At 38.3% G+C, this 23,675-nt stretch overlaps 1 protein-coding gene across 1 annotated transcript; it reads left to right on the top strand.

Moving 5' to 3' along the window:
• The first annotated feature begins 17,925 nt into the window (after positions 1–17,925).
• On the top strand, positions 17,926–20,856 carry LOC147441822 (cytokinin dehydrogenase 5-like). The gene is made up of 5 exons (XM_086529523.1): positions 17,926–19,040; positions 19,153–19,280; positions 19,459–19,770; positions 19,898–20,160; positions 20,239–20,856. The coding sequence occupies exons 1-5, from the start codon at positions 18,386–18,388 to the stop codon at positions 20,639–20,641; spliced, it is 1,761 nt and encodes a 586-aa protein (XP_086385649.1). The 5' UTR covers positions 17,926–18,385; the 3' UTR covers positions 20,642–20,856.
• Positions 20,857–23,675: the final 2,819 nt, after the last annotated feature.

The raw sequence follows: 23,675 nt of genomic DNA, 5'->3' as shown, positions 1-23,675 counted from the left end.
TTCTTGTTTTCCTATATAGATATGATAACTTTTTCCAAAGCCTCCCTAAGGGTTTTCTAAGCTCTCCTAATTTTCTTATAATTTTGTATTTCTTTTTCTAATTTCCCCATCAAATTTTAAGCTTGGAATCTGCTTATTTTGAGCTTAAAATTTATTCTACTTATTTTCTCTTAAATATTTTATTTCCTCAACTTTATATCATTGGTTTACACTTATTATAAATTTCCTAGAAACTTTTGACCGCAAAGTCTATTTATTTTAATTAATATTTTGCTAAAACTAGGACTTTTGGTCAATTATAATTTTCTAAATTGACTAATTAACTATGGTATAACTATCACAAGTAGATAGAGATATTTGTGACCTCTAGTAATTATCTTTTAATTTTCCAACTTAACTATGTAGTTTCCATCTTTAACTTTTAGCTAAAATTAGTATAACTTGACTTTAATAAATATCTATACTAATTTTCTAACCTTAAGATAAATATCATTGCTTTTTTATCATATAATCTAACTCTAATAAATAGCATGAAATCATCTAGCATGCTTTACTAATTTCTCACTTTAATTTTTAGTTAGAATTAGTGTAATTTGACTTAGATTAATATGTATACTAATTTTCTAATCTTGAGATAATTATTACGGCTTTTGTATCACGTAATCTAACTCTCATAAATAGCATGTAATCATCTAACATGATTTACTAATTTCCCCCTTCAATTTTTAGTCAAAATTAGATAATTTCAGCTAAAGTAAGTAGCTAAACTAATTATCTATACTTAAGATAATCATACCAACTTGAAAATGCTATTTAACATCTTTGATAATTACCATATAATTATATAAAGTAATTTCCTCTTTTTTTTTCTCAATTTATGATAAAAAATAGACAATTTTAGCTAAAGTAATTAGCTTAACTAATTATCTATGCTTAAGATAATTATCCCAACTTTTTAATGATGTTTTCCATCTGTGGTAATACTATGTAGTTATATAAATTAATTTACTAATCTTCATTTCCAATTTACAATCAAAATCAGACAATATTAACTAGGATAATTATCTGTACATTACCTATTTATTTTGGATTTCTAATAGTGATTTTGTTCTATGATAATTACTATATAATTATCTAAGTAATTTAGATAATTTCCTTCTTTAATTTATGCTCTAAAGCAAACAATTTTAGCTAAAGTAGTTAGCTAACTAATTAGTTGTGCTTAAGATAATTATAATGACTTCTTAGTATTGTTTTCTATCTTTGGTAATTACTAAATAGTTATATAAATTAATTTACTAATTTCCCTTTCTAACTTACAACTAGACTTAGTCTAATCTGACCTAGATAAATAGCTATATTACTTTTCTAGCCGTAAGGTAATTATCATGGTTTTTTAAAAGTGTAAACCGGCTCTAGTAAAAAGCACATAATTATCTAATTTGATTTACTAATTTCCCCCTTTAATTTTTGTCTAAAAATACTTAATTTTAGCTTACTTAAATATTTAGATTAATTATCTGTTAATGAGTAATCTACCTCGTGTTTCTAATAGTATTTTCTAACCTGTGATAAATAACTTAAGAATTTTTGAGCTAATTAAATTGGTTTTCTATCAATTTTTTGATTAAAAACAACTAATTTTTGTTTAATTACTTATAAAAACTAATGAAAAAATTAAGAGATAATTTTCCTAGCTTCTTGACAGTATAATCCAGCTTTTGTAATTGTTTTTTACTAATCTAAGTTTAATTAGTTTAATTACTTTTAATTTAAGACCAAAAAGATTAATTTCAGTCCTGATATGGCTTAATAATTAATTAGATTAATATCCCCACAAAATACTAAGAATTATGAGAGTAATTTAGAGTGTATATAAATTTAATCTTCTTAATTAATTAGATTAATTAAGAGAATATAAGTAAATTAGCATAATTTTACCAATTAAAAAGGGATTAGGCTAATTACAGTGGATAATCAGCTATAGGTTTTCTCTCTAGTGATTTTTGGGTAGAGTTTCTCTCTATGTGAGAGACAAATGGCCAAGACTCCGAGTCTGAATTTTTTTCATGAAGAGGAGGGGCCTATTTATAGGTTTTTAGGATTCATGGGATACTTCTGGCAGTTACTTGCACATCAAGGCATCCCCCAGCCTTCCCCTAGCGCCACTTGCTACTAATTCCAGCCTGGGCAAGTTCATTACTGCCCCACATAGCCTGCTAGATACACAAAATTGATTTTTTGCTATTATCTGACCTTTTCATAATTAATTTTGAAAACATATGCAATTACCTGTAAATATCTAGGAACTTTACAATAAAAGTCTTTTGCAGTAATGATTACTATAACCTTTCAATTTATTTAATTAGTTTAATCCACAGTGTAAACTTTCAGGGCCCATAACTATGCCAGTTTTTATCAAAATTCAGTTCTGAAAATTTCTAACCATAGTAAAGTTATGATTACGGTTCCAAAAAAACCAATATTTTTGACGATTGGACAATTCTACATTGCTTTCTTGACAAATAGATTAATTTGCTTAAGCTTTATACAATTTCTAAGGTTGCAGAAACTGGAAACCTTACAATCACCAACAACTTAAGGAATTGAGATGTCCTCATCTCAATCGAAATTGGAAAATCTTTGAGAAGTGATACTTCATCCTCCCATGTGGCGTCTTCAGTGGGGTAGTCCTTCCATTTTACTAGATGCTCTTGGATTATTCTGTTTCGTAGACTTCTTTCCCTGGTATCGAGAATACAATCTGGTTGGAGTTAAAGATTTCCTTGTTTTTGCTTCACAATTTGTTCGTCGTCTAGAGTGTGATTGGGGTTTGGGATATAAGGTTTTAGAAGACTGATATGGAATACATTATGGACCTTGAGGTATTCAGGAAACTTTAGTTTTTAATCTTGATCACTGATTACCTTTATCACTTCATAAGGTCCACAATACCTGGGGCTAAGTTTTTTGAGTTTTCCCAAGGATAGATTGCTTCTCTTTGGCCGGACTCGAAGGAATACTTTATCCCCTTGTTTGAAAAACTGGTCATACCATTTTTTACCAGCATAATGTTTTGGTGATCCGTAGCTGCTTGAATGTCCTATCATACGGCCCTAGTTTGGGCGTCCATCTCTTCCAGCATTTGTTTTAAAGCTTCTATTCTTGTAGTGGGGTCAGAAAAGTTTAGGGGTGATATACATTCATGCCCATATTGGGTGTTGAATGCGGTCTTATAAATATCTGCTTCTTTAATCCAGATTTGATGGTAGCTTGATCTAATGTCAATTTTTGCGAATACCTTGGCCCCATGTAATCTATCAAGTAATTCGTCGATGCGAGAAACATGATACTTATTCTTTATAGATACCTGGTTAAGTCCCCTATAGTCGATACAGAGATGTAAAGATCCATCCTTCTTCTATTGGAATAGAACAGACGCTCCCCAGGGTTAAATACTAGGTCGTATGAATCCTTGTTCAATAAGTTGACGAAGCTGTTCTTTCAATTCAATAGCTTCAGGGAGTGACATTTTGTAGGGTCTCTTTGAAACTGGTTCACTACCTGGAAAGGTTTCTATTTCATGATATACATGTCCCTTGGGGGAGGTAAATTTGAGAGATCTTCCGAAAATATATTCAAAAAATTCTTAAGCCATTCTGGAGTTGGGTTGTCTTTTGAATCATCAATCTTGTTGAGTTTTATTACAAATATATGTTGCCCCTTGCGTAACCCTTTCAGAAGTCGACTAGCCTTAACTAAATGAGCCTTAGGCTTCCCATTGGATCCTTGTACTAATGGTTCTTCACCTAAGTGATTTTTAAAGGATAGGTTCCCTTGAGCACAATGAATGTGGGCTTGATTTTTTTATTAACCAATTCATTCCTAGAATACCGTCATAGATTCCTACGGGTAAGGTCCGAAAGTAAGATGAAGTGAGGGTTCCTACCAGTTCGAATTCTACTTCCCGGCTGTACATTGAGATAGAACCTCTTTCCCATTTTCCAGTGCTACCACTAATTTCTTGGTGGGGTATTGGTTTAATATGATCTTCCTCAAGCATTTAGGGGAGAGAAAAGAGTGTGTGCTACCACAATCTATAAGTAATTCAAATTGCTCACCTTGTTTATTTGCAGTGGTTTAGATGACTGCATACTGTTGCTGAGCTCCAGGGTTGTCAATAGCGGCAAAAAGAGTATCTCTTTCATCTTCATCATTCATCAAGGTTGGCTCTCCCACTGCAACATAGGCTCTAGCTCGTCTACCTCATCCTCTATTTCTTCCTCCTCTTTGATTATTTCCCTAACCTAACTGAAACTGAGGGATGATCCCAGCAGAAACTCTGGTGTGTTGTTCCTCAGGACATCTACTCTTGTAGTGTCCCATTCGATTACATCCATAACATCTGATATTTGGAAAATTATGTCCTATATTTGCTGCAGCTGTTACTGCCCTTTGTTGATTTCCTTGGTTGAAATTTACTCTCGCCCTTCCTCTGAAGTTATTGTAGTTATTACAATTCCTTGTAGGGGGGTTTCCTTCATCCGCAAGAGGCTTAGCTCTGAGAAGGGTATCTTGAATTGATGTGGGCCTCATAGCTTCTAAGCATGTACTTAAAGGTTTATTAAGGCCCTGGCAGAAGCGACCAATCTGTTGTTCTGTTTTCATCGGTGGTGCATATCGCCGTAAGGATACATATTTGGTGTAGTATTCTTCTAAAGTAAGCCCTAACTGTGTGAGGGTGAAAAATTCATTCATTCTTATAGATTGATGTGCCGGAGGAAGATATCTCTCTTTTTCTGCCTATTTCATTTCTTCCCATGACAGACTAATGGAAGGATTATCCCTACAATGTTGTTTCCACCAGAGTTTAGCATCTCTACTGAGTTGAAACATTCCTAGCATGGCCTGATTTTCTAAAGCAATTCCTGCCGCCAGGAAATAGTTGTCCATGGCGTGAATCCATGCTTCGGCATCACGTTCTAAGTTAGGTCCCTCTCCTTTGAAGGTCGGGAGTTGAACCTGTTTTAATAGTAGTTTCTTCTCCTGGGTGGGAGTGTAAAGGCTTTTTGCATTGCCCTGGGATTTCAATTGATAAAATTCTTTTAGTGTTAAAGAATAATTTGTTTTGTCATGCAAATTTCCAATCTATGTATATAGTTTCTTGCTTAAATGAAAACAAAAATCCAACAATCAACATAATCATTCCATTGAATTACACAAAACATGATATTTTCATAAAACCATGGTATATACAAGAGTTAATACAATCGCTGACTCATACTATGTACAAGATGGACTCATACTGTGTACAAGATGGTAACACTCCTATACCAAAATCTTCTTAACTACTGGTGGGTCTGACAGGGGATCAAAAAATAAAACATCTTTTGGTCCTCTAAACTTAGGGCCTACCCTCATGGGTTTGATCCTACCTTGGCTTATACTTTAGCTACTTGATCAAATACACATTGATTCTGAGACACCTCTATCCCATCTATAGTAATGGTCTGATCCTGATCTTCAGTCCCGCTGAAAAAGTAAACTTCAATGGTTCGAAGTTCTTTGGCCCATTTGAGTCTCTTCAAGTTTAGTGTCAATCCCGCATGAATCAAAAAAATTCTGCCAAATTGTGATCAGTTGATTCCCCAGGGAGGAGGAGGAGAAAACATCTCATCTAGTAATTGCATGATGCTCTTGCGAAATAGGAATTTATTGGATTTGCAAGCAGCCTCGAACATGATATTGAAGATCATAAACTTCTGGTAAGCCTGGTGGACATTTTCTTGTATTGATAGGGAAACTCTCATTTCAAAATGTACTACAATTATAATTGCAAAATTACTTATTAAACCTTCATTTTGTCAACCTTTCCCCCTAGGTTCAGGACCTTATTAACTCATGCTCTGATAGCACTTGTGAGTTCCCCAGTCTGTCGACACCAAAGTGGGATGGGATCCTTGACAGGTCTCTAGGTCTAATAGAAGTCGGAGTCCCAAAACAAGAAAAATCCAGGAGTAGGTCTATAGCCCTAGACGAAGACCTACTTCTGTCTCGCAGTGGAAATGGGACAACTTTTTTGAAATTTCTAAAACTATTTCGGCCCTATAACTTCCACAATTTGGGCTAAGATATCCTCAACCAACACTTTTTTCCCCCTAACATATGTGAGGGCACAACCGCTAGTGGACTCATCTTCCAAGTGGAGAAGTTTTCTAGATGTTTTTAATGCACTAGAATGGATAGTTACCTGACTAATTAGGTCCACCCGTCCATGATTGACAACCTTAATCTTACCACCCGACACTCACACATGATTCTTTTGTTTTCTAATTACTATCACATTGTTTTAACATTTAAAATAATGGTTTCTTTTAACTTTTTGTCACAGTAATTCCTTCAATCAAGTATTAAAGACAGCATTGAAAAGAATTCTTTTAGCAAACAGACATCTTTAAACTTAAGACAGGATATTGTCAATCAAAACATTGTCCATAATAACCATGACCAGTACTCTTCTTGTCTCAAGACCACCTAAGGGTGCAAAAACGACACCCATTCCTTATATCACAATCCGGGGTGGATAAACCCCCACCCAAGGTTCGGGGTGCCCATACACCAAACAAGTTGCCCATACAACCGGGCCATCTGCTGCTGCGCTAGCACCTGAAGAATCTCCTGCGTAGGCCTTCTACTAGGCATGGCTTCGTCGTAGTTTGTTTTGGAGCTACGTCCTCATCGTCAGATGTAGGATTTTCTTGGGTCCTTTTAGGTGCCATAACTTCTTAAAAAAGGATGTCTAATCATTAGGTAATTTATTCAAAAGCTAGACTTAACCTTTGTATTCAATCATAACCCATCAAAGGTTAAATTTGTAGTCTTAATTGGTAAATTATTGACCTAGTAGTTTATTATTTACCTACATATATACCATAACTTTTTCCAAAGCTTCCCTAAGGTTTTTCTAAGCTCTCCTAGTTTTCTTATATTTTTGTATATCTTTTTCTAATTTCCCCATCGAATTTTAAGCTTAGAATCTGCTTATTTTGAGCTTAATGTTTATTCTATTTATTTTCTTATAAAGATTTCAATTCCTCAACTTTATATCATTGGTTTACACTTTGAAATTTTCCTAGAAACTTTTGATTGCAAAGTCTATTTATTTAATTAATCTTCTGCTAAAAATAGGACTTTTGGTCAATTATAATCTTCTAAACTGACTAATTAACTATTATATAATTATCACAAGTAGATAGAGATATTTGTGACCTTTGGTAATTATCTTCTAGTTTTTCAACTTAATTATCTATTTTTTATCTTTAATTTTGAGCTAAATTTAGTATAATTTGACTTAGAAAAATATTTATACTAATTTCTTAACCTTAAGATAATTATCATAGCTTTTTTTATCATGTAATTTAGCTCTAATAAATAGCATGTAATCATCTAACATGCTTTACTAATTTCTCCCTTTAATTTTTAACTAGAATTAGTGTAATTTGACTTAGATAAATATCTATAATAATTTATAATCTTAAGATAATTATTATGGCTTTTGTATCATGTAATCTACCTATGATAAAAATCATGTAATCATCTAACATGATTTATTGATTTCCCCCTTTAATTTTTAGTCAAAGTTAGATAATTTTAGCTAAAGTAATTAGCTAAACTAATTATTTGTACTTTTAACATAATTATCCAAACTTGGTAATGTAATTTTTTATATTTGGTAATTACCATGTAATTATAAAAAATAATTTACTAATTTCCCTTTCCAATTTATGCTGTAAAATAGATAATTTTACCCTTAAGATATTTATCATGGCTTCTTTAGCATGTAAACCAATTTTGATAATTAACACATAATTATCTAACATGATTTACTAATTTTTTTCTATAGAGTTTGGCTAAAAACCTGTTAATGATTAATTTGGCCGATGTTTTTAATAGTATTTTCAAACTGTGTTGATTAACTTAATAATTTTTGAGCTAATTAAATAGGTTTTCCATCAGTTTTTTAACTTAAAAACGACTAATTTTTGCCTGATTAATTACAAAATCTAAAAAAAATTAAGAAATAATTTTCCCAGCTTCTTGATAGTTTAATCTAGCTTTGATAATTATCTTGTACTAATCTAAATTTAATTAGTATAATTAACCTTAATTTAAGACCAAAAGATTAATTTCAATCCTAAGATGGTTTAATAATTAATTAGATTAATATCCCTAATCCTAATCTAAGTAATCAATAGAATACTAATAATTAAGAGAGTAATTTATATTGTAGACGATTAAAAAGAAGGTTTGCAAATTGTTTTATAATTTGGGTTGGTACTAGTTTCAAGAGCAAAGTGTTGAATCGGATAAGTTCGGATGGGGACTCATATGTTTAAAAATTTATGTCTACCTTTTTCTTTGGCTCACTTAGGTCATGATGTTGTAATGATTAGAATACATCTTGTCACATTTATGGGTGGCTTTTATAGACTATATATATCTTAACAGTACTCAATTCATTTCTTTTGCAGCATTTGGGTGACATGGATAACAACTAGGATGACCAACATCACCTGCATACAGTCACTTGCTAACGAAGTTTTTTCTTGTGGCTATGGGTGCAGGTGAGGGCTACCTTCCTTAATGATTGTGGAAATTGGATTGTTGTTGTTCCAAAATACTACATGAATAGTGTGATTTCATATCTACATTAGTTTGTTGGGTGGGGCACTGTAACCCTTCTTCACTTGAATTTTGGTGTACAATATTTTTTAAACATCAAGTGGTATTTGTACATGACCTCTATACTATGCTGGGGTATGATGTTCTTTGTACATGTAATGTTCATTTGTGACATAATTATTGTTAGTAACTTAAAAACACACACACACACACACACACACACGCTTGGTCACAATACTTGGCTAGGATTGCTTCATCCTTGATCCACACACACACACTATTTTGATTCACCCTTGTTAAACTAGGAGTCACTTGATGGATAATGCTACCTAAGGCCTGTCTGGTCATGGTTAATGATTATTTTGTCTTGTGGGTGATTACCTTGCATGTTTACCTCAGGTTGAAGGGGACTTTTAATGTTGTTGATCATTTTATGACATGTGGTTCCTTTAATTTTGTAACATTTGGATTTTTTATTGAGTCCTTGGTCACTTTACTGTGCTTGAATTGCTACATTACAATCTGCTAAGTTTCCTTAGCCCAACAATGTTCTTTTTTAAAGAATCTACTTCAAAGCTAATGGTTATATTGTCTTGTGGGTATTGCTTCAAGTTATGAAACTAGCTCTAATATGTAGGATGGAGCCGATGGGTATACTGTTGTAGATGTTTAGCAGGACCGATATGGAGGTTTGCCTTACATTTGTTACTACACTTGCTTGTGCCATACTTATTGGAGCTAATGCTTTTATTTTCTTAAGAATGATTACCATAAGACTTTACCTGCTTATGCTAGACATAATGTTGCTAATGGTTATATGGTCTTGTGGGGGATTACTTTGATTATTTACTTGATACTCCCCTCATGGGTCTTATGGTAGGTAGCTTAGGGTTTGATGTAGAGTTATTTTGTTGAACAATAATGTTATCGATGGTAACATTGTTGTATGGGTGATTACCTTGATTCCTTACCTAGAATCTTGGCGGGATACTCCCCTTATGGCTTTATATTTTAAGGATATATCAACTATTTGCTGGCCATGGAACCTCTAAATATTGATTGTTGTCTTAATTTCCCCTGTAGGGTAAATAATTGTTGATGCTTTTTACCTCCTCTGTGGGACTAACCTTGGTTCTTTTCCCAAAAATTCTCATTTTTCTAGGCTCTTTCCCTGGCCCTACCCCGCACTAGGTTTTCCTCATTCTGTGAGAAGATGCCATTCTCTCTCTCTCTCTCTCTCTCTCTCTCTCTCTTCCCCCCCAAGCCAAAAGTATGGCGATTTATAACTCTCTCCCCTTGTTTCTTCTTTCGCTCCTGCACGGATCATACATATGCTCTGAATACATTTCCCTGTGCTGCAAATACTAAGCAGACTCCATGCTACGATGTGCATCAACTTCATTTTTCTCCTCAGTCTTGTCGTCGAGCTCCTCCTTTTACTGTAAGTGACGACTGGGCTCACCTCTGTGTGTTGTGCACAATAAAAAGATGCTTGGAGTTTTGCCTCTAGCTATTGTCCTTTCACAAAGCATTACAGACATCTATATATAGAAGGCGAGGGTTTTTTGTTGTCTTCACTTAGCCTTCCATTTTTGGTTGTTTTTTCAGAAAAGAGTGTGCGAGTGAGGGATTTTCCTCTCCCTCACTTGTCTTTTTCATATTGGTGTATTTTTGCCAAAGAAAAGGAGCATCTGTGAGGGTGTGGTGTCGAATCTGGTGATAACTCTTTCACCATGGATAATATCAATACTTGATGTGGTGTAAGCTGGCTGCTATGGAGCTTGAAGGAATGATTGTACATGTTTTCTCTCACTAGTCATGGTATTTTACATTATTAATAGCTTAAAATTTGATTTTGACCTGGTTCATAACCCTGGCTTTGTCGCCTTTACTGAGGTCCAAAGATCCTACAAAAAGGGGTTTATAATGCTTCTAGTTTCTCTGATTTTAAATGGACATTCATTTGGATTACTCTGTTATTGCTCTAGTTTTGAGATTGGCTTGGATATTTGTGATTATGACATACTAATATGGATGATCCCCTCAAGTGGCTCTACTGATTTGTCTGTTGAATATAATATCTACTTTTTTGACTACTAAAATTTTCTGCAATGTAACTTTTTATTCTAACTTCCTCTTGAGACACCTGAGAATTTTGATGGCATCAGCATTACAATTAATGAATATTTTTTGGGTATTATTGATGGTGTTAATGATTTTTATAAAAAACTTCATTACCTTTGATGTTTATAAGCCTATGTGTAGTTGAGTTTTATATCCTTTTTGGCCATTGGCTTTGTCACTGACTTTTGCACAAAACTAGTCTCTTTGAAAAAACACTAATTTTTTATACACTACTCAACCTAAAAAATTGAAAAGTTGATGGTAACCTATGACATGCCTCTCATGCTAGTAATAGGTACGAGTGTTGGTGGTGACTGCACAATATTTATTTAATATTGGTTTTTCACTATCATAATATACTACTAGTAGGGCTTGTAAGCTATGATTATTGTATTTGCTGGGCTTATAGATGCTTCAACTCATACTATGAATCAAGTAGACTATACCTAAAGAATAGGATCTTCCAAGTGTTGGTTTGTGGAATGTGGAAATATGTTTGATTGTCTGATGCCTAGCTAGTTATGGTTTCTCTATTACCTCCTTGTGTCTTTGGACCTTTGATGTTTTTTGATAAAAATTAAAATATATTTTGGCATTGGATGTACTTGCTTGCTTGGCAATACAGTTTTGATGGTATTTGTTCTTTTTATGGGGCTTGGTTTCTTTCTTTATATTGATTTTGTCCTGATAATAATTTCTTGCTAATATTTATGAAGTCTTCTTATGATCGGTTTCACTTTTAGCTCTTTGATCTATGTATAAAAGTATAAAATCTTGGATCGTACCACTCCTATGGCTCTGCAAGGCTTGGTAGATGTAGCCTTGCTTGGAAATTATCCCATGATAAGTTTGGATTCCTCTCAAAGCTGAAATTTGATGAAATAATACTTAAGAAACTTAGCCTTTTTTTTTTTAAAGGATGCATTTCTCAAGAGGATGTTTTGAAAATATTGACATGGTATGATTATATGACTGGTTTCCATGATTTGAGACTAAGTATTCACAATGGTTATGAAGGAATATGATTGTCCGTGTGGTAGGCTAAAAAATAAAATAAAAAATTTATGGACTATGAACACAAGATAAATATGGATGAAATATTGTGCAGTGAGGATCTGCATTAATTGTAATTATAGGTGAGATGCTTAACGTACAATATTTATAACCTGTAACTTAGTGAAAGTTACCATGATGGTATACCTGGTTCAAGGATAAGTGGAAATATTGTTTAAGAAAAATTTCTTTAGAGGATAGTGGTTTTTCAAGTGTTGATTTGAAGAATCTCACTTCGGACTCATGGGTATAAGTAAATCATTACACAGTGGTTTGGCAAGATAATGGGACAAGTTTATGGACTAGAAAAATATAAGAAAAGAGATCTTCTAAGTACATAATACTATTTAACACCATATTACTGAACTTGATAATTTCCCAATTCCCACTTTCAAAAGAAGCTTAAGATTTGACCATATGGACAAATCTTAGTCAAAGTTTTTAAAGCATGCCTTGGAAGAGCTTTTCAAGTACTACCTTGTCCATATGGCCAAATCTTTAAGACATTGGTGATTCCCAAATTGTATCTAAAGTCTCAAACTCTCTCATTAGGAAATTTCGGAGGTCATTTGGAGGGCCATATGAAGAGAGAGAAAAATAGAGCGCGTCCAATGAGCATGAAGGCTACGTTACGTAGGAAAGTACCTGGAAAGACTCAAAAAATAGGAAAATAGCATAAAACTTTCACGAAACTAGGATTGTAGCATAGTAATTTCCTTCCTTTTACCGAGCTTTTAGGTGCTTGCGTGTGGTCCCACTTCTGATATTCTCTTACTGTCATTAACGTACTGGAGGGTGACCATTAAGCCCGCACAAGATATTGGAATTTTAAAACACTTTCCCTCCATTAGAATGCTTTCAAAGTGAATCTCCCTCCACTAAAGCTTTTCTCTGAGAGTTATGGCGTCCACGTCTTCTCGCCCAAGAGCCTCCAGGTGTTTACTGTCTCTCACACCAACAACCAACAACGGCACTTTGCCTAGAAGGCCAAGTAGTAGCATATCCTCAATTACAATACCAGCTTCAATAAGTGCAGACAACCAATGGGTTGGACAAAGGATAAACAAAGGTTCATGGGTCCTCATGCAACCAAGAAGACCCAAGAGGTCTAGTGGTATCAACGTTTACCGCTCAGCATGGAAGGTCAGGGTGTTGGATTTCAAAGTAGAGATCGGCAAAAGATGTGTAAAGGAAGTTCTTGTTCAGCATGTGTTTACCCATCCAGAGGTGATAGCAAACGGTGGAAATGTATCAGATATACATCAACCACGTTGCAATTGTAAGTACTCTTGACATGTGAACTTACTGATACTCTCATTATAACTTTTCTTATATATTTTGCAATGTTTCTCCCGCTTGTTATGAGTAATGTCTCCACTCTTCACAGCTCAATTGCATTAGATTTGTCATTTGTACTTATTGATACTCTTAGTTTAACTCTTTTTATATATATTGCAGATGTTTATCCCTCTTCTTATGAGCAATGGGAACCTGTGGAGTGCATAATAGGCCTCTTCCATGTTGTACATGCCCATATTGGTTCTCTACAGTACTCAGAGAGGAGCAGCAAAAGATTGGCTGATGAGGGAATCTTTTTTTATGACCACTTTTACCAACTCAGCTCAGGGAATAAGAATGGCATGTTGGTGAAAGTGTCTCTACCAACCGATTGGAACACTGTGGACTGGCCAGTTTCCGAGGAAACAATGGTGGAGGCAATGCGAAGTAAGCTCTACAAGGATATACAAAGGTCTCTACGTAGCTCTATTCCTACCAAACTGGTTAGAATTGCAAACTTTTGTCCTGTTGCACTCTTCATAGAGCAGACAAAAATAGAGAATAACCTACTATTGCTAGAATACATTTTTCACAGAATGTCCTATTGTTAAAATACATCTTCAACTAATAGGAAGAGAGAGAACACTCAAGACACAATTAAATAGAACTTGACTTGAGATACATTCTAGTTGGCCATTAGTTTTTAACTTTAAAGTCGTGTCGACATCTCTCTTTAGACTTAGTGAAATCATCAAGACACAATACTTAAAGAGCATTAATCAAATAACAACACTACTCAAGGTGTGAAGGAGAAGGGTCTTAACATATTGACCCTCTCTCTCTCTCTCTCTCTCTCTCTCTCTCTCTCTCTCTCTCTCTCATAGATGAATCTATGAGGACTGGTTGGAATTATTCCTACAAGTAATGGTTGTCTACTCTTTGAGGTCTCTTGGGATAAATGTGACAATGGCAAAATTTCTCTTCCTCCTCTCTTCTCTATCTCTTTATCCATATATACATAAACAAACAAACAAATAAATGTGTATACGTGTGTGTATGTATGTATATATAATAATGAGAAATTTGTGTCTTTTGATTTCACTCTAATAAAGTTTTCATTTGTGTTTCAATATATAAATTTCTATGAGTAATGAAGAGACTCAAACAATGGAGTTGTGTAAAGTTTTTGGTTTTTCCAATGTGTAAAATTTAGTTTCTCCCAATGGAGAGAGAGATTAGAGAGCTTGTAGAACCATCCTCATATATCTCTCTCTCTCTCTCTCTCTCTCTCTCTCTCTCTCTCTATATATATATATATATATATATATATATATATATATATATATAAAACGCACACACACACACACACACACAAAACAACCACAACAACAATTCCCCTATTTACCTACAATGAGAAATACATGTATAAGGTAGAAAAACTTCATCTCATTGGCACCCTTTTTTGACTCTTCTATGTTTGCTACTTTCCATTATAAAGATTCTTTTTAAAGTTGCTCATTATCCCCTTCAATGGGAGTAATGTCTAATAGGTGATGCTATGATACATATTTTAGGAAAAGCTAAATACTTAATAGACCAATAGGGGCTCTACAGGTTTATATAATGACACAAAGAAAAGGAGGGAGGAAGAAAGAGTGAGCTAGTTTATGTGTTCACATTCGATAATCCTTGAAGATAAATCGAGAACAACTTGTGTAAGTGGAGAAGATCACTAATAACTCTATGCAACTAGTTTAAGGGAAGTAATTCTTGATCCACAACACCAACAATGCTATTTTTCCTCTTTTGGAGTTTCTATTTTGGGGGGTGAGAGGAAGGAGAGAGAGAGAGAGAGAGAGAGAGAGAGAGAGAGAGAGAGAGAGAGAGAGAGAGAGAGAGAACCAAAAAAAGTCTTGCTCATCTAAGAAAAGGCAAGATTTTTATCTAATAAAAAAGATTCTTATAATCTATTACTTGACTCAAGGGATAAAGGTGAAAGTTTTTGCCTCAAGAAAGACAGTGGTATGAATGGGTACAACAAAGGGAGGAGCATCGAGTCAAGAAATGAGCTTTAGAGCAACAAGGAGCAAATTGAGGGCTTAAGATTGATGAGTAATAGATATGAAGTTCTTACCTTCCTCCCATGCAACACTCCTTGAAAGTTGGCAAAGCTCCTCAGTTTGAACTTAAGCTCATTCTTGAAAAAAGCTAATTTAAGCAGCAATGGATTAGTTTGGATGCACCTTTAGTTTGGATTGCAAGACACCTTGTGTGAGGTGGTGGAAGCAAGCCCTGAAAATTGCAAGACACCTTCACTCTTTGTAAGGAAGGGTGATTCTAAAGTTGCTCATCCCATAGGAAAGGCTAGGATGCAATTGGCCTTTTAAAATGCTGGGTGAAGATTTTGTTACCCTTCAACTTGACTGCGGCTAAATTGTGCGAGCAATCCTACAGCAAAAGAACCATACACAGAGCATGCTCTGATAGGGAAAATGCATAGTTAAGAACGTGATAGAGATTTCTCAAGTTTTCTTAAACGTTGAAGGCCCATGATGGGAGTTTATTGAGAGTGTTTCCTACATATAAGAAATGTTCATCATAGAAGTATATCCAGATTTGATTTGGGGTTTTTGAGCATCCTTTGTGTGATGAGACATGGGAGATAACTCAACACAACAAAGAATATGTGTGGCACCAGAAAAGCTTGAGCCATAAGTGCGTAAATATTTCAAAAAATGAAGGTGGCTTATCAAATGCTTAAGCCTGCTTAGGCACTTCTAGGAAGCTCAAGATAGATAGCTTGAGCACATAAAGCCATTCAAGAAATCTGGTGTGGTGGGTGCTCAGCCTGCAAGTTTGAGCACATAAGCGCAATCGCTCACAGATTTGCCTCCGGCCACCCAAGAAGGCGAGCACATTAGCATAGCAAACGTTTTTGTGTTGAAGACCCCCGCTGAATGGCTTGTTGTGAATTCAGAGGCTTGATTTTTCTTGTCGCTGGAGCGACAACCTTCACCCAAAAAGGTGTAACTACATCAGTCTACGTCCCTGCAGAGCAGATGGTGTGTGGGTGACTTCACAGTGACTGGCTGCGCTTATGTGCTCAGCACAAGAGCCATGTTCAAAATTGGTGTGACAATGCCTAAAGACTTCTTGCAGGCGAACTTGAAAGGGAACACTTTGTAAAAGACGCTTTCACTTGGAAAGGGGTATTGGCTCAAGGGGCTAGAGCCAAAGGTTGCAATGTTTGGCTGAGAATTGTTATTTTTTCAAGGAAAAATTGCCAAAATACCCCTCTAATTCCCAAAATACCCTTCAAATTTCAAAAATCCCCAAAATACCCTTGTAACTATTTTGGTTGGATTGTTAAAGATTTTCTAATCTTTATTCCTTTTTAACAATTGAGATCCATTTTTGAGTGGTACTTTGGGAATTTCCATAAATTAGAGGGGTATCTATACAAGGGGAGGGGATTCCGGCTCCCCCCCCCTTGACACGCGTCAACAGGAGATCAATCCGGCAGTGTCGCCTGTAGATCCGGGAAACACAGTGACGTAGAGAGAGAGAGAGAGAGAGAGAGAGAGAGAGAGAGAGAGAGAGAGAGAGAGAGAGAGAGGCAGCTGCACTAGTTTTGGTAATTTTCCCTTTTATTATTGAATGAGGCAACGTAAGGGTTATTCTACTTCATGGTCGCCGATAGAGAAATTTTTACAGCAAAGGTTGAGAGAGCACTTTAAGAGGGAACGTAGACATTTGGCTCTACATATGGTGGTGGTGGCCCCCGGTGTCACATGAAATTCAGCTGAAGCTGGCGTGAAACGCCTGCTGCCGTGGTTAGAAGCCACGTGATTGACTGGAACGGAACCCATTCATTTAAGCGGAAGGAAAGTGCATGCAAAAGCAGTGTGTCGTTTTTGTTTCGCAAGTAGGGGCAACGTCGCGTGAAGGGGGGCTTCATCGACAGCGACAATCATAGTGAAATCTCGGTCACTTATCTGCCTTGTTTCGCTGTCGCCCGCGATCCCACACAAGGTACTGACTTCGGTCGATCCGCTCTCAGAAATGCTGTGTCATGATGCGAGCTCCGCACCAATGGGCACTCAGACGTAGCACTCATAGTTAAGAGCGTCCCCGCTCGAGGGGCCTGCTCACGCGCGGTGTGGTCAGCTGCAGGTGGGCCGTGACCTGATTTTTACCTTCCATATATAGGAGTGTAAAGTTTCAACCCTCAACATGCTTTGCAGCTTGCGTGTATGCCGTGATTGGTCTCTGGAGTCTGGGCTCAAAGCATTAGAGGGGCACACCACCCTCTGTGTGACGCAAGTGCAGTAATCGTACCGGGCAGCACTGCCACAATATCCCACGTGAACTGGTCTGCAGACGATGGTAGAAACCGGCCCCAGCCGCCCAGCGCCCCCCAAAACTGAAGTCGTGAAGGGCTGAAGCAATTGTGGTCACTATAATAATTAATAATCGGCTCAGATCCCAGCAGCAGCTTCGTGAGATCAGCTTATAGCTTACCAAAACTATTGAATATTTATTTATAGGAGGAGCAGGCCGCACACAAACCGGTTGACTTTTTTAACTTTCTTCCAGATTGCCGAAGCAGCTGTGAATTACGTAATCGCAAAGCTTTACCTTTCCAACAAGTTACCGCTTGAAGCCAGCTGGCAGCCTCCGCTCCGCTTCCACCTCCATGGACCCCAGCATTGGTCGCCTCTTGCTAATATATAGCGCACAATTCACATGGGCTCTCTTGTTGTTATATAGCATATATGCAGCGTCTCTCTCTCTCTCTCTCTCTCTCTCTCTCTCTCTCTCTCTCTCTCTGTGTGTGTGTGTGTGTGTGTGTGTAACATAAGCAGTACCTTCCTCTTTCTGAACGTGTGACTTGCACGCATAAGAAGCTCTGAGCTCTGAACTCCCTCTCTCGATGCAAGAGCTTTGTTGGATTTAGCAAGCAGCACTGTGTCACTTTAAAGATTGGGAGGGCAGGGGGCTATATCTCTTGCGTAGGATATATTCCCGCTGTATACAAGATCTTGCCTCTGTCCGTCCCGCTACGTCTAGAAGTAGGTCGCACTCATGGGGCTTTATAAAGGTCCTAGCAGGCTATCCGCTAGTTCACACCCGCTACTATAGCTCTCGTTCTCATTCTCTGCGTGCTCCTTTGTCCGGCTGATTTGCTCTTTTCCAAGAACATAGTAGCAACGCCAGACCTAGACGCAGAGAAAACATATATTATATCATGCAGGAGAACGATGTGCATGAGTGGGTAAGCGACAGCAGGGGTTCTGCCATGCTCCTGCTGTTGATCATTAGCAGGCTGCTGGTGGCCTTAGGGGCAACTTTCCAGTTGCAGATAAGCTCAGTTCTGAACGATGCAGAGTGTGCATTTCTGAAGTCGCTGGCATTTGAGGGGGCACTGGTATTTGAAGGGGCGGAGGTGAGCGAGGCGAGCGTGGATTTTGGGAAGTTGGCAAGGCTAGCCCCACCACGGGCTGTGCTAAAGCCGGCAAGTGTGCAGGACATAGGCAGTTTGGTCAGGGGAATCTACAAGGCGGCAGTTGCTTCCAATAATAATGTAGCGATGACGGTGGCGGCTCGCGGGCATGGCCACTCCATTCATGGGCAGGCGCAAGCGCCGGGAGGAGTGGTGGTGGACATGACGGCGCTGCGGGGTATTCACGTGATGGCCACTGAGCTCTATGCAGACGTTAGAGGCGGAGAGCTGTGGATCGACGTGCTGCAGGCTACGTTGCGTGAGGGCTTGGCTCCCAAATCGTGGACGGACTACCTCTATCTCACTGTCGGCGGCACTTTGTCGAATGCTGGCATCAGTGGTCAGGCTTTTCTGCATGGCCCTCAGATCAGCAACGTTCGCCAGCTTGAAGTTGTTACGGGTATGCATGTATCTATGTTTAAAACTGCTCTCGGTGTTTTTTTTAAGCCTTCTTGGCTATCATAATATTATTATACTACGGGCCCTGATCACTTATACGGTGCATACTGCAGGGAAGGGCGACGTAGTGGTGTGCTCCGAGAAAGAACATTCCGACCTTTTCTATGCTGCTTTGGGCGGCCTGGGACAGTTCGGCATCATCACCAGCGCCCGCATTGCCCTGGAGCCTGCACCCCAACGCGTGAGTGCTCTCTCATTATGCTACTAGGCAATTTCTAGGTCAATGTAGGTCAGGTATTTTTCGAGCTGCTCTGATTGTTCGTGCGTTTCATAACTAGAAGTCACCAAGTAGCTGCTGTGTGTCAAATGCTGGAGCTACTATCCTCAAGTCGACGTGTACGTGGATGTTTACTATGCAGGTTAAGTGGGTGAGAGTTCTCTACTCCGACTTCGATAATTTCAGAAAAGACCAGGAATACCTCATCTCCCAGCCGCTGGGAAAAAGTTTCGACTATATTGAAGGCTTCGTGGTTTCAAACTCGGAGAACTTGCTCGACAATTGGCGGTCCTCTTTGTTTGCACCTGCGCACGAAGGCATTAGAACTCAGGGTGACGCTATTCCAGCTGCTTCATCACAGAGCAGAAGTGGAGGTGCAAACAGCACCGACGTTGTCTATTACCTGGAAGTGACCAAGAACTATCGCGAAGCAGAGGCAAACTGTATCCATGAAGTAAGGCCACGAATATATAATATTCAGTCATCGATAAAGAAAATGGGATTCCGTTCATCGGTGGACATCGAATCCCATCCTTTTTTTGCGTCATCATGTAATGTTTTAAGCTTTGTTTTCTGAACAGAAAGTTTCCGCCATGCTAGCGCCTCTTCACTGCATTCCGTCGTCGATCTACAGCACAGACATATCGTATGTCGACTTTTTGAACCGGGTGCATGTGGGTGAGCAGAAGCTGCGTGCCAAGGGCCTTTGGGATATCCCCCACCCCTGGCTCAATCTCTTCATTCCGGCAAGCAAGATCGTGGAGTTCGATGCTGTTGTGTTCAGACGGATGCTGGGCAAGAGAGGCTCTGGGCCAATCATCATTTATCCCATGAATCGCAACAAGTGAGTAATTACAACACTGAGTAAAGGGTACATTAGGGGTTATATTGATGTTGATTAATGTGATATCGATGCATGCAGGTGGGATGCGCGCACATCGGTGGCCATTCCAGAGGGGGAGGACGTGTTTTATCTAGTGGCGCTGCTGCGCTCTCCATCGGAGGTGGCGAGCACGGAGGAGTTGCTTCAGCAGAACGACGCGATCCTGCACTTTTGCCGCAGCGCTGGCATTGGCGAGAAGCTTTACTTACCACGTCTCTCCGGCGCCGCCCAATGGCGTACCCAAATGGGGGACACCAAGTGGGCCACCTTTGTGCGCCGGAAGGCTTTATACGACCCCAGCGCTATCCTCAGCGCTGGACACTCTATATTTCGCTCTAATTACAATAGAAATGAAGGCGTGGCTGCATACAATAATTATGATAGCATGCCGGCTCCAGCGCTAATGCAATATCCTTTCGTTTGGCACCATCCTAATTCATAGCAGCATCTTCTCAATAGAAATCCGAAACTCCAATACAAGCAATCCCGTTGATCTTTGACTTTTTGTTATGAGGCAATATATATTGTTTTGGATTTCCATGCACTCACTTGCAATTTGTACATAGCAGGGGGGAATTCGAAACATGATTGAATTTGAAATTTGATGAGCAAGCTTCAGTTAATTAATTTGAGCCGCTCGATAATTGGGCAAATTAATGAGCCTTGTAGCTTTGCCGAACTTTGATCTTGAGGTTGTTGAATTTCAGATGTTTTCATTATATTTTTGCCATCTAAAAACCATGGGCACGACGTCTCAATGAGCTCAGCTCCAAGTTTCTGTTGGTCCTTCGATTAAGACCTTGTTGATTTAAGACTAGTGGGGGGGGGGGGGGGGGGGGGGGGGAGAGAGAGAGAGAGAGAAACAGGCGGTTGTGAGGATGCATATTTGGTCGAGTGTACCAGGGGGGAGATCTAGAACGAGTATGATGATGAGCTGAAGCGCGCATGCAGGCTCATGAGGCTGAGAGTCTGTTGGCCTGGCCGCCTGGGCCCTGATATGATGATGACGCCCACAAGATCTGAACGGCGGATAGCATGCACGCACTTCCTTCTAATGCCTTGGTTTTTTTCGCCCGCAACCTTGGTCTCATGCACTGTACGCTCCATTGTACCTTCGCTTGCGTCAATTGTCAGGAAGACAATCATCACTTTATACTTCAACAACCAGCTTACCGACTCCTTTTGCTCGCATGAACGTCCTGCCTAGGCGCCTTGTCCCGCCCCCATCCCCCTCCCCGTCCTGGCCCTGGGTCGACCTGATCAGTCCTGAAGGCTGAGTCCTCTGTATTACGCTATCAATCAAGTCAAAGCAACTTATACAAAAAACCTTCCCAATAAAGTCTAGCTATCCAAAAGAGTAAAGAAGAAAGATCTCTGGAGTCCTCCAGGCTCACTACAAAACATAACCGTGCTAGGTACAACTTGCAAAATCGAGCCTTTGGCTAATCATGGCTATCAACTTTATTTTTTGTATACGATCTATGTCCAGTGCACTATAAGAGAAAAATTCCATAATCGTTAGCATCGTTGTAGAAAAACAAAAGAAAATGGAAACAGAAAATATTGCGTGTGTTGTATTCCATAACCGTTAGCATTGTTGCAGAAAACAAAAGAAAATAGAAACAGAAAATATTGCGTGTGCGACAACAACAGCGAGAAAGTGGTTAAACAACAATATATGTGATAATAGTCGCGAGAATATATCTGCGATTATTACCGTGTGTTTTGCCGTTGCTATTACCGCTTATATTATCGCTAAACGTCTATTCAAAAATAAAGGTGCTCATTTGGATGCTTCAAATGATCACTTATATTTTTGACTTGTATAAAACATATGAAACATCAATAATTTTTTGAAAGAGTATACTGAAAAATAAAAAAAATAAGTTGAATTTACTTTACCTTGACAATCTAATGTGCAAAAGTATGTCTCAACGATTTCAGAAAATGTTTTTCAACAACGAATCTTGGCAAGATACCATTGTCGAAAAGCGTGAAGGCGACGAGCTGACAGAGAATTGCAAGGAGGCAGCCAACACTACAAGAGGTCACTTAAATTCTGGTATCAAATTACCGGCACCAATGGAAAGCATCGGTATATGTGTAGGTAAGTATGAAAAGAGATACAATTTTTTTTAAAAATCATTTTTAATTTTTTTACGCTTATACCGACATGTGTTTCAACGCTTGTACCGATATGTGTGCCGACACTTATACCGATACATGTTCCAACGCCTGTACCGACACGTATTTAGACGCCTATACCGATTTCTATACCGTCGGACCCTACAAAAAACGAACCCGCGGACTTTCCCTCCGTATTTCGCTTATTCTTGCGCCTTTTCTCTTGCTCTCTTCCTCCTCACCTCTTGCAGATCTGGTGCGAAATAAGTTGTTGGAGGTGCTAATTTTATTCGGAGACTACTCCATAACACTAAGGTGAGATTGCTTTCAAAGTTTACTTGTATGTTCTGGGTTTTGGGTTTGGTGTATGTGTGTGTGTTTTGTGCAGGTTCGAGGACGTTTACAACACCTTTTCTCACTCAAATAGGTGGCTTAGGAGCACCACTGGGAGAGGAACCAGCCTACTACAGAAGACCAGAGGAGGTATATCGATTAGGATGTGGAGATCCAATGATGAGGTTTGTAGACCATTGAAGAATTAGACCTTCTCATGTGCAAAAATGGGTAAACAAGATATACACAAGAAATAGAGATCCAAAAGATCATGTAGCAGCTTTTGTGTGTAATTAGAGCTGAAGAGGTGTTAGATTTCCCTACCCAATTTGCAGGGTTTGGACTAACCCTAGAGGATGATGCTGCTACTTGGTTTGACTCTGTAGAACGAAGAGACTTTGAGTCTATGAAGGAAGTGTTTGACGAGTTTATCGAGGAATTCTTACAAAGGGGGATAGCTCATAATACCGTCTCAAAAATCCATAAATTCAAACAGAAAGACGGGGAATCTGTGCGAAAGGCAACCCTAAGACTAAAAAGATATGTTAAGTTCTGCCCTGTGGAAGAACTATCAACTCAGTCCAGACTTATGCTTATATTCATCCAAGGACTAAGGAATGAAAATCTCTAGAAGGACTTACATATGAAGAGGAGCACGACGTTGAATGAGTTAATCAAGGAGGCACTTTACCTTGTGGATAATGGTGCAGTCTACAAAGAGGGTGAGTTCAAGGATCTTGACGACGATTCGTCTTCACAATAAAGTGGAAGTAAGTCTTCTAAGACAGCACCGAAAGGAGAAGTAGTTGTAAACCAGGAGCAGCTTGTAGAGGAAGTGCTAAAAAAGATTAACTTGTACGCCACTAAACAGCCCAAGTGGTGTGCTATTGAACAAAAATGGACAAATCATGGGACAGAGGAATGTTATTATAACAAGGGATATGTGAGAGAGAGACCTTACGCTCCCCAAGCTCAGGTAACTTCTCCTCAAGTTTCACCGATGCCTAGGTATCAAGTAG

This window comes from Adiantum capillus-veneris, chromosome 14 (genome assembly GCF_014529385.1).
Source record: "Adiantum capillus-veneris isolate H3 chromosome 14, ASM1452938v2, whole genome shotgun sequence".
Taxonomy (NCBI): domain Eukaryota; kingdom Viridiplantae; phylum Streptophyta; class Polypodiopsida; order Polypodiales; family Pteridaceae; genus Adiantum; species Adiantum capillus-veneris.
Note: the sequence above shows the minus strand (reverse complement) of the source record. Positions and strands in the feature narration are given on the sequence as shown.

Coding starts and splice junctions, on each gene's coding strand:
- LOC147441822 (XM_086529523.1), top strand. CDS start 18,386: ATGCAGGAGAACGATGTGCATGAGTGGGTAAGCGACAGCAGGGGTTCT. Junction 19,041..19,152: donor CCAGCTTGAAGTTGTTACGG/GTATGCATGTAT, acceptor TGCATACTGCAG/GGAAGGGCGACGTAGTGGTG. Junction 20,161..20,238: donor TATCCCATGAATCGCAACAA/GTGAGTAATTAC, acceptor CGATGCATGCAG/GTGGGATGCGCGCACATCGG.